This window comes from Trichechus manatus, unplaced genomic scaffold, assembly GCF_000243295.1.
Source record: "Trichechus manatus latirostris isolate Lorelei unplaced genomic scaffold, TriManLat1.0 scaffold00028, whole genome shotgun sequence".
NCBI classification, from domain to species: Eukaryota; Metazoa; Chordata; class Mammalia; order Sirenia; family Trichechidae; genus Trichechus; species Trichechus manatus.
The window spans coordinates 5,658,673-5,669,247 of NW_004443964.1; the positions used below are offsets into that span (position 1 = coordinate 5,658,673).

The 10,575-nt window shown below is 57.7% G+C and overlaps 1 protein-coding gene across 2 annotated transcripts in view; it reads right to left on the bottom strand.

Moving 5' to 3' along the window:
- MGAT5B (alpha-1,6-mannosylglycoprotein 6-beta-N-acetylglucosaminyltransferase B) overlaps positions 1–10,217 on the bottom strand; it is a 78,394-nt gene extending 68,177 nt beyond the window's left edge. For both annotated transcript variants that reach the window (XM_004374123.1, XM_004374122.1), the window contains exons 1-2: positions 10,150–10,217; positions 5,987–6,099 (exon numbers count right to left, since the gene is read on the bottom strand). In XM_004374123.1, coding sequence (XP_004374180.1) covers positions 5,987–6,099; positions 10,150–10,217 — 181 coding nt within the window. The remainder of the gene's footprint in view (positions 1–5,986; positions 6,100–10,149) is intronic.
- Positions 10,218–10,575: the final 358 nt, after the last annotated feature.

A 10,575-nucleotide genomic window follows, 5' to 3' on the forward strand; every position in this document is an offset into this window, starting at 1 on the left:
CCCTCCCTCCAGGCTCATCCCCAGCTCCCTGCCCTCCTCACAGCCTGCACCCCTCCAGGCTCATCCCCAGCTCCCCTGCCCTCCTCACAGCCTGCCCCACAGCCACCTACATTCCTAGCTCCATTCTGCAGGTGGCCAATAGCTGAGGGGCCAATAGCTGCACCGTTATGGATTGAATTGTGTCCCCCAAAAATGTGTGTCGACTTGGCTAGTACATTACTGTGTGATTGTCCACCATTTTGTCATCCCATGTGATTTTCCTATGTGTTGTAAATCCTACCTTTATGATGTTAATGAGGCGGGACTCAATCTACAAGATTAGATTGTGTCTTAAACCAATCTCTTTTGAGATATAAAAGACAGAAGTGAGCAGAGAGACATGACGACCTCATACTACCAAGAAAGCCGAGCCAGGAGTGTGCCTCCTTTGAACCTGGGGTCCCTGCGCTGAAAAGCTCCTAGACCAGGGGAAGATTGATGACAAGGCCCTTCCTCCATAGCTGACAGAGAAGAGAAAGGCTTCCCTTGGAGCTGATGCCCTGAATTTGGACTTGTAGCCAGCCAACTAGACTGTAAGACAATAAACTTCTGTTTGTTGGTGCCATCCTCTGGTGGCATTTCTGTCATAGCAGCACCAGATAGCCAACACATGCACCATCTGGCCTAGAACCTAGCAGCCCCGAGAGAGCAAGCCGAGAGCAGGGAGCAGCACAGTGGCCTGGGACAGCAGGGTGGGAGTCACAAAGCCCAGTCCACCACCGTACGGATGCATGGGCAGGTCACGTTCCTTCTCTGGGCCTCAGTTTCCCTTTCTGTAAAATGAGGCGCTTGGAATCCTTCAGCCCTGAGGTTCTCCAGTTTCAGTATCTTCCCCTAATGCCTCCAGAGACTGGGGTAAGGGAAAGGAAAGACTCAGTCCTATAAAGCTGCACGGAGCCCTCTGAGGGAGAACTCTGTTCTGCTCAGCTAAATCTGGTGGGGGGCCAGCAGTCCAGATGCCCAAGGAGTGAGACCAAGGGGAATCAAAATGACTCCGTGTATTCAAGGAGGGCTAATGTAGGTCTCCTGGGGCAGCCTGGGAGACAAGGAACTGGGGCTCAGCCACACAGTGACAGGGCAGGGCCCAGGGACAACTGGGCAGTGCTGAGGGGCTCAGCCACACAGTGACAGGGCAGGGCCCAGGGACAACTGGGCAGTGCTGAGGGGCTCCACTGAGCAGGGGCAGCCTCCCACCAGCATGGAGGGGCTCCAACAGTCAGGGATCCGAGAGGGAATATTCATCCTTCAGCTGTGCTGGGCGTGGCCTGAAGCCCCACCCTGTTACCACAACTCACGGGGGTTAACTCGCTTTGGGCAAAGGGCTTAAGGGGCCCAGGGTTGCCCTTTCCTCTGGCTCAGAGTTGGGGAGACAGAGGTGCAGGTGAGGAGACCCTAAGTTTGATAATTCAGCAAAAGTAGGAGACCAGAACAAGATGGGACAGGGGAAGCATAAGGCCCCTAGGAATCTTCAGAGATATTTGGGGGTTCTGACTGCCCTTCATGAGAGGGGTTAAGGCAGTGTGGACAGGGAGAGGGGTCCCAGAAGACCACAGGATGTGTGGACATGCAAGCGGCTGCTACCCGGGTCTCAGAGCCTCCTCTCCCAGATGGTTCTGTAAAGCCACCCCACTGGAGTGGTCCTAGATGCTGAGATGCCCTTCCCAGCTCCTTCCCAGCACCCAGGATCCCTCTAGAGAGGCTGTGGATGGCGCAGGATTCCGGAAGCCCCTGTGACCCGAGGGGACAGGCCCCTCCCCTGTCCTAAGGAGCTCTGGGGGACATGGAAAGCCAAGGCAGGGGTCCCTGGAGGGAAGCAGCCTTGCCCAGCCCATGTGGCCAGCCTCTCAGCCCAGAACAGGCCCCCCTCCTCCATACCACCATAGCCCAGGCTGGGCCAGTCAGCAGACAGACCACCTGACGTCACTGCCCTACTCACTCCACCAGGCTTGGCGTCAGCTAAATTGAAACGTATTTAATGTGAGGCCCTAGCAATCCATCTCAGAACTAGCACGCGTTCCCTTCATATTTCCATATAAATAAGGGAAGCTGTGAAACCGAGAGATACAAATGGATCTCGCGGTTACAGACAGGGGTGTTTTTATTACCGCAGGGCCCAGGCCCTTCTCAGATGCCCTCCCTGCTTCTCTGTCTCTCCCGTCCACCCTGCCCATCCTTCCTTCTCCCACGCTTTAATACGACCCTTTACCACTGGTTCCTGGAAATTAAACAAGCCCCCATGTCGCCGGATAACAGGAATCTCCCTGGCACTTGAGAACGGAGCTGTCATTTGGCTTTTCCACAGCTGGAGAAAGGAGGGCATTTGTCTCCCTGCCCACAGATACCCCACAAGCCCAGCTGAGGCCACTGAACTCTGGGCTCTGGGCTCCTGGGCAGTAGAGTGGACAAGGACAGGCTCTCAGAGGCCTAGCAAGGCCCTTCTCCAGCCCATTCGGCCCCGGCCGGCCAGCCAGCCAGCCATTGCGATCCTTGATGGGAAAAGCCCCAGAGCCCCTTAGCGGAGGGCCAGGGCCAGAGACGGCCACAGAGCTAAGAAGCATTTCTGCAGGATTTTCTGGGTTTGAATCCTGGCCGGGGCCCAGAAGGGCAGACACGTGCGGCCTGTAGACCTCTCTCCAGATGGCCTCCGACCTCAACTCCTTCAAGACAAGACAGGGAACAGCCACACATGCTCTGGGGAAGCTGCGAAGATTGGGAAGGGCACATCATCATCCCCCCTGTCACCAGGAGAGATGCAAGTCCATCCCTAGAGGAGGGGGGCGCACGCAGCAAAGGCAGGAGGTGGGAAGAGGGACTGGGGCAGGAGCACATCAAAAAGACCTCCCCTCCAAATCGGGGGCCCAACTGCAGCAAGATGGAATGAAGTTAGATCTTCAGAAGGACCTACATGCTCAATGCGTGTTTTGTGGCTGACACGGGGCACTGCAGAAAAGGATGTTTAAGGAAGGGGACCCAGGAGGAGCCAGGACTTCTACATGGGAGATGACTGAGGTGGGGGCAGGACACTCCAGGTCAAGTTGCTAGGGGCGGCCTGGGGGAGATACTGAAGTCATAAAATAAACCCCATCGGAGAGCAATCAGGGAGGAAGATGAGAACTGGGAAATAAACAGAATCAGGTCAGTTCTCCACGGGTTCTCAGAGGCCTCTGTCCTTGTCCCTTCTCCTTCTCCCAGAGATTAGTTCCCTCTCCCAGGCACTTAGCGCCCAGCCCAGGGGCCTGGGAAATTGAAAAGACTTTGACTTGGAGAAACATGGCCTGGGAACTCACGTCACAACATACAGGAGACAGAGCAACCCCACTCCTAGGTACACCCAACAGAAACGCCGACCCAGCACAGGTCCCAGAAGGTTCACAGCTGCACTATCCGTAAAAGCCCCCAACCAGAAACAACCTGAACATCACCAGCACTAGAACGGACAAACACATCGTATTCACACAACGGAATGCCGCACGACTGGGAAACAGATGTGTCTACAGCCACACACCATAAGATGGAAGATGGTAACACAGATGTAACCCTGACAGAAAGAAGCCAGACACGAAAGAGGACCCGCTGTCTGATTCCATTCGGAAAAGTAAAAAAACAGGCAAAAGCCCTCTATGCTGTTAGAAGCCAGGGTCACGCCAGCCCTTGCGGGGTGGTAGGTGGAGGGAGACACGAAGGGACTTCTGCGGGGCTGATCACGTTCTGTTTCTTGATCTGGGTGCATACGTGTGTTCAGTTTGTGTATGTGATACTTCAATAAAAAGTTTAAGCTCACACACACACACACACACACACACACACACACACAGAGGAATGTCTATAGTGTAATTGCATGATCTTAGGTAAGCCTTCTGCCCTCCACAGTTCTGCCCACCTCTAAGACACATGAGCTGGGCTGGACCCTTAGCCCCCCTCCTGGGGCAGAATTGCACAGTGCCAACACGGGGGCAGAGGGTTGCTCCTACAAGCCCCTTGTGCTTGGAGCCACCAGGCCCACCTCTGCCAGGATAGGCAGCAGCCATGGCATGGGACAGTTGTCACCAACTCCCTCAGGGAAATGAGCAGAAGAACCAGAACCCAGCCATAAACCCCTCCTCTGCAGCCCCTGATTTCCATCTCTTGGACCCCGGACCTTTCTGGAAGCCCAGCTTCCTCTAGCCCTTTGTAGCAGCCCACCTTCCAGTGGTGGCACCCAAGTAGCTTAAACGTTGCTCCCCCTCCTCCATCTCCCCACATCCACCTCCCCCACCACCCAACTCCCATCCAGGATCCAGGACCCCCCCCTCCCAGGCCACCCGAGCAACCTGCCCTGAAGTGCGTCTTCACCACATGCTCCCAGCCCCTCTCCAGTCCTCCCCTCAGGCATCTCCAACAAGCAGAAATCCTGGCCCCTCCTTGGTCCTCTTCCCTCACCCCTGTCTCAGACACAGCACGTCCATTAAATATGCACAGAGCTCCTAGTGTTGGCCAGCCGCTGCACAGGCCCTTTCATGTATGTTGTCCTAACACGTCCCCACGACAACCCCACAGAGAGGTTGAGTAATCTTTGGGAATCTGAGATGGCATACATTAGTCCACTCTGGCTTGAATGACTAATAAAATACGATGCTCCTTCCAAGAGCTTTTGCAGGTCCAAAGAAGTACATGCTAAACCAAAGAAATGGATCTGATGATAAGATGCCAAAATAAGTGGGTACACAGGTGTTTTGGATTAGGAGGGGCCTCCTGGTGGTGCTCAGAGCACCCACCTTAGATGACAATTCATTCTACTTAAGAGTGTTTTCATTGTTGGGAACACAGAAGCCAGAGAGCTGATCCATCCATCCATCCATCCATTGACCTACCCATCCATCCATCCATCCACCTATCCATCCATCTATCATCCATCCACCCACCCACCTACCCATCCATCCATCCACCCATCCATCCATCCACCCATCCATCCATCCATCCATCCATCCATCCATCCATCCATCATCCATCCACCCACCCACATACCCATCCATCCATCCATCCATCATCCATCTACCCACCCACCTACCCATCCATCCATCCATCTATCCAACCACCCATCCTTAAAACATTTATGAAGCCCCTCCTGGACAGGATAGACTTCAAAGGGAGACTATCCCAGAGGGGAAGGGGAAAGTCCATAGAGCTAGCCTCCTGAACAGTGCCAGAAACCCCATTTGCCTCAGTTTCCCCACTTCACTGTGTTCCTCCTTCCCACCAGAGATCAGAAGGGCCTCTGTGGCACAGTGAGCAGGGGTCTATACTGGCCTCCACCCCTTCTTGGGCAGGGTGAGAGTATAGCCAGACCAGCTTCAGGGGGAGGTCTCCCAGCTCACCACACCCATGCCACAAACTGTGCCAGTAATTTCTACATGTGAGCTCATCCAATCCAACCTCTGAATAAGGTCATCACGCTTCCAGGGGCACACAGCTCATAACTGAGAACCAGGATGCAGACCCAGGCTGTCAGGCCCGGAAGCCCACATTCTGAACCTCTATTCACTAGCCTGAAAGTATTCTGTGGGCAAAGAACAATGAAGGACTGAGAGAGCCACACCCCCAGAGCCAGGAGATAAGACAGTGAGCCTACAGCCAGGCCTGCCCTTTGCCCCCTGCTGCAGCCACAGCCTGGGCCTGCATGTCTCAAAGAGGCAGGTGTCACATCCAAAGACGTCCCCCAACCCCGACTAAAGAAACAACACAGGCAGCCTCTTCCGATGCCTGGAGACCCTGGCTCAACAGCCCTACCCCGAGAACCCGGACCAGAGGAAACCTGGGTGACCAGAGCCAGGTCTGGAGCCAACACAGCACACAAGGTCATACAGCCGGGGCCACGTCCACCCATGGGACAGCCAGACCCCTTACAGAGGGTCTCCAAGTGCCAGGCTTGAAGGCACCTCCTTCACCTCCCCTTCCTCCACCAAGATACCTTCTGTGCGGATGGTGAAGGGCGAGTCCCCCAGGCGCCGGGCTGAGAACTGGCCTCCCAGAGACGTCATCAGGAAGCAGAGTGTGAAGAAGCCAATGCCCAGGACAAAAAGCCTGCAGAGAGGGACAGGGCAGGTCAGAGGGCAGGTCAGCTGCACAGTGTCCCTAGCACTCCTGTCCGGGAGGGGCTCTGTAGGTGTCTTAAGGATGGACGGTTGGATGATGGATGGATGGATGGATGGGTGGGTGGGTGGATGATGGATGGATGGATAGATGATGGATGGATGGGTGGATGATGTATAAATGGATGGATGGATGGGTGGATGATGGATAGATGATGGATGGATGGGTGGATGGATAGATAGACGGATGGATGGATGGATGGATGGACGGATGGATGGATGGGTGGGTGGATGAAGGATGGATGGATAGATGATGGATGGATGGGTGGATGATGTATAGATGGATGGATGGATGGGTGGATGATGGATAGATGGATGGATGATGGACAGATGATGGATGTGTAGGTGGCTGGATGGATAGATGGGTAGATGGATGCTCAGATGGAAAAGTGAGAGAATAGGGGACCGAGCTGGGCCCAGGAGGTCTCTCAACACCACGGTATAAAAGAGATCAACTACCAGGAACAGGCCACGAATCACACGCAAAACCATGAAGGGAAAATCATGCACATTTAGGTATAAAGTTGGGCCAGTTTTAGCCTCAAGATAGAGCCTGGTTTATTAAAAGCAGTAGTTTTCAAAGTGTGGTCTCCAGGCCAGCATCATCAACATCACCTGGGAACTTGTTAGAAATGCGTATTCCTGGGCCCAACCCCAGACTTACTGAATCAGACACTCTGGGGGTGGGGCAAGCAATTTGTGTATTAACAAGCCTTCCAGGTGACTCTGATACATGCTCAAGTTTGAGAAGCAGTGGTACAGACAGAAACAGCAGGGTCCGATGCCAACCAGAGGGCAAGTAATTGGTCAGAAGAGACCCACCTGGAACCCATCAATCACCTGGGCCACAGCTAGCACCTGTGTACACAGGCCTTGAGGCTGCAATCATCATGAGCCCACGCGAACACCTCCTTATCTGTGTTCTGAGGATTTCTTCAAGGAGGGCGTGTGGCCCCCATCACCAGCAGATGGTAAGATCTCCAAGGGCAGGGCCACATGGCCCCATTCTGTGCCCAGCATCTCCCTGACACACAGCTTCAGCTGCGCACACAGTAGGTTGTCAGCCTGCACCACTGGCTGGCAGGGTGTGCCCAACCCCACCTGTGCATACAGCTGTGTGTGCTGTCCGCTGGCCAGGAGAGCTGGCCAAGGAGTGGACTCTGGTTCATTCCTTCCACGTCTAGTTATTGAGTATCCACCAGGTGCCAGGCACTGGGGCAGCCCCAGGGAGACAGCGGAGAACAAGACACACAGTTGTGTTTCAAGTCCAGCCCCAGCTCCTGCCGCTTTAATACTAGATCCTGGGCCCCAAACAGGAGAATTGAGCTCACCAGCACAGCCTTGGGGGCAGAGAGAGGTGGTGCCTGTACTGGAAACTTGAATCTATCAGAGGACTTGCCCAGGCTGGAAGGGGAGCCCCTCACCCCTCGCAGGCCAGGGTGAGGAACCCCATCTCATGTGGGGCCAGGCTCAACGGGGGAACCCTCCAGCCCTCCACCTCCACTCCCATCCTAAACCCTACACTTGTTTGTGTCTTTACGCAAGACTTGTTTTATGCATTTTAATCTTCATTCTTTGAAACTGGCAGTATTTAATTAAAATTTGGCCCACTAAAGAAAACACATAATTGCAGAAGAAAATAAAAGCACAACAAAATTCCCAACCCATATTTAAAGGAAACCGTTATAAATTAAATCAGAGAGGGGGCAGAACCCAAAAGCAGGGAGGGGACTCAGGGCTTCCCCCGCCCCAACACACACAGCCTCTCACAAACCACGCCCCTGGCAGGCAGGAAGAGGAAATGTGACTCAGAAGGTCCCTCACCTCACAGGGACCCCAGACTTAATTCCATCAAGCCTGGGACTGGGGTTCAGGCTCTGGGATCCCCAAGATGAAGTCAGGCAGGTATCAAGTTCACACACCCAGGGAGATCCCAGGGGGAGTCAGCTATTCGTCCTCCAAGTCCGAGAACAGGACAGAACCCGCCCAGTTCAAGCTCTTGTCCTTCACCCTCCCCTCCCGCCCCCAGCTATGAGGCTGTATTTAGAGGTGGAGACCCGGATTGTCGGAGTCCAAAGACCTGCAGCTGCCTATTTCTCTTGCCCAGCACCCCCCTAACCCTGCAAGCTGGTGCCCCGACTTCCCTGAGGCCTGAACACCATCCCAAACACACCTCATCTACCAGACTCCAGTCCTGAGGTCCAGAGTCCCCCAGAGCAGCTGGGGTGACTTACAGGAGACAAGTTAAAATGGTTTCATCTATCCGTGTACCCACTGTAGCAACCCTGCAAAAGCTCCTACGCCTGAGGCTTTGGGGAAACCACAGGGGCAGGGCCCCAGGCCACCCCTGAGGACTGAGAAGCCAGGGATGTGATTAGAGCCCTAGTCCCCTGTCTGAACGGGACATGAACACATCACTGGTGCCTGTGGGCCTCCCGGCAGCCAGGGAAGACCCTGAGGTGAAGCTATATAACTACAGAACTTGGGAGACAGGGGGTCTGTGTAAGCCCACCTTGAGTTCTGCCTTCAGATTAGAGCCGGGAAGACCTAGGGCAGTGGGGACAGGAGCTGTCCCTGGTGTAAGGAGCCCGCCAGCCCTCTGTGCTAAGGGAAGCGCCAGGGAGCGGCTCCCGTCAGCTCAGGTCAGAGGTGTGGGAGACTGGCAAGGACCCTCTCAGCTGTCCCGCAGGCCAGGGATTGGAGGGTTCCCCTGGAGGAGCAAGACACTTTCAGAGATGCCGGATGCCTGCCCTCTTTCCCATGGTAACCTTATGCCAAGGGGTCTTGACACCCCCAATCACCTGCCCAGGGCTCTGCTGTCCTGCTCATCCTGCGAGCGGCAGCGACCCAGCCTGACGCCTGCGGTCCCCGGAGACTGCCTCTCAGCCTCGCACAACAGGTCCAGCCCATAGAGGGGCTGCACATACGGGGCGGGGGGCAGGCGAGGGGAGGGGCGGGAGCCAGGTGAGCCTCGACCCCTCAGCCTGGAGGAGGAGGGAGACCAGCGGGGCCCTGGGAGGGAAACCGAACTTGGCGGAGCGGCTGGGACAGGAGGGGCTCGAGCCCGGCCCCCCCAGCAACCCGCGCCTCAGGCGTTCCGGCTGGGCCAGCTCCCACCTGGCGGGCTCCGTCCAGCGCCCGGACCCCTCCTGTGGCTGTGTCCGGAGCCCGGCCACCACCCTGGCGCCGCCTCTCCCTCGGAGCTCTCCGCAGCCCCGCTCCTGGGCACCCAGCGCCCCCTCCCCGGCTCCGGTGCGGGCCGGGCTCCGCGGGCGCCTGGGAGGAGAAGGGGCCGCTGGGCTCAGTGGCCCTGGTGGTCTCGGCAGCACAGGGTTGGGAGTCTCCGCCTCCGTCCGCCCCCCCAGGTCTCCCCCCACCCCGGCTCCCGCCGTCCCTCCGCCCCGAGGTCGGGGGTGAATCCCAGGCAGAACGGGCCCTCGCCCCAGTCTCGGGGACCCTCCCGTTGGAGACAACACCCGCGTCCCCCAGAGAAGAGAGCGCGCCGAAGGCAGGGGACCCGCGGCGAGGGGGGAGCGGGGTGGACCTGCCGACAGAGGGGCTGCCGGGCCGGACGCCAGGGGGCGCAGCGGGCTTTACGCGCGAACTTGGCCATCCGTGGGGCCGTCGGGGGTGGGGAAGGACCACGAGGGGTGGGGAGGGCGCCCTGGCCAGGGCGACCTCCCGCGCCCAGGCCCACAGTCCGGGTCCTTCTGCCTCCATTGCCACCTTCGTACCCCGCGTCCTCTCCAACCTCGACCAACTCGGGACAGGTCCCTGGAACTGCACGCCCCTCCCCTCTTGGACCCCGATCCTTGGCTCCATCCGCTGCCACATCCCCGCTGGCCATCACCGCTCCCCAAGGCTGGAGCACGAACCGCCCCTCCGCCCCCGGGACGCCCACCCTCGCGGGACGGACCTCGCCCATCCCGACCCCGCGCCCTCGGTGAACTGACCTCCCAGCGCCCACCAGGGAGAACTTTACCGGAAGGGTCTCAGGGTGACCAGGCATCTTCTGATCATTATCTTCCCATCAGGATTGACTGTGATCATCGTGCAAACTTGCCGGGCGACGAGCCGCGAGCGAGGCCGGGCGCACCGTCCCGGGCCCAGCCGGATGCGCCGAGGCGGGGCGCGGGGCCTGGCTGCTCGGCCGCTGCCCGCGGGTCGGCGCGGCCTCGGAGGGAGGAAAGGAGGTGCGCGGTGCCGGAGGGGCGAGGGCGCCCGGCCGGCCGTCTCTGCGTCTCCGCTCTCCTGCTCACATTTTGGGGGCCAGGAGACAGTGTGCCCCCAGACCGCCGGCCGCGCGTCTGCCTGCTCGGGCTCGCTCGCTGGGTGGGACCGCGCCGCAGAGCGCAGAGGGGCTGCCCACCGCCGGCGCCCGCATGCCCCGCGCCCCTCTCGGAGCCTG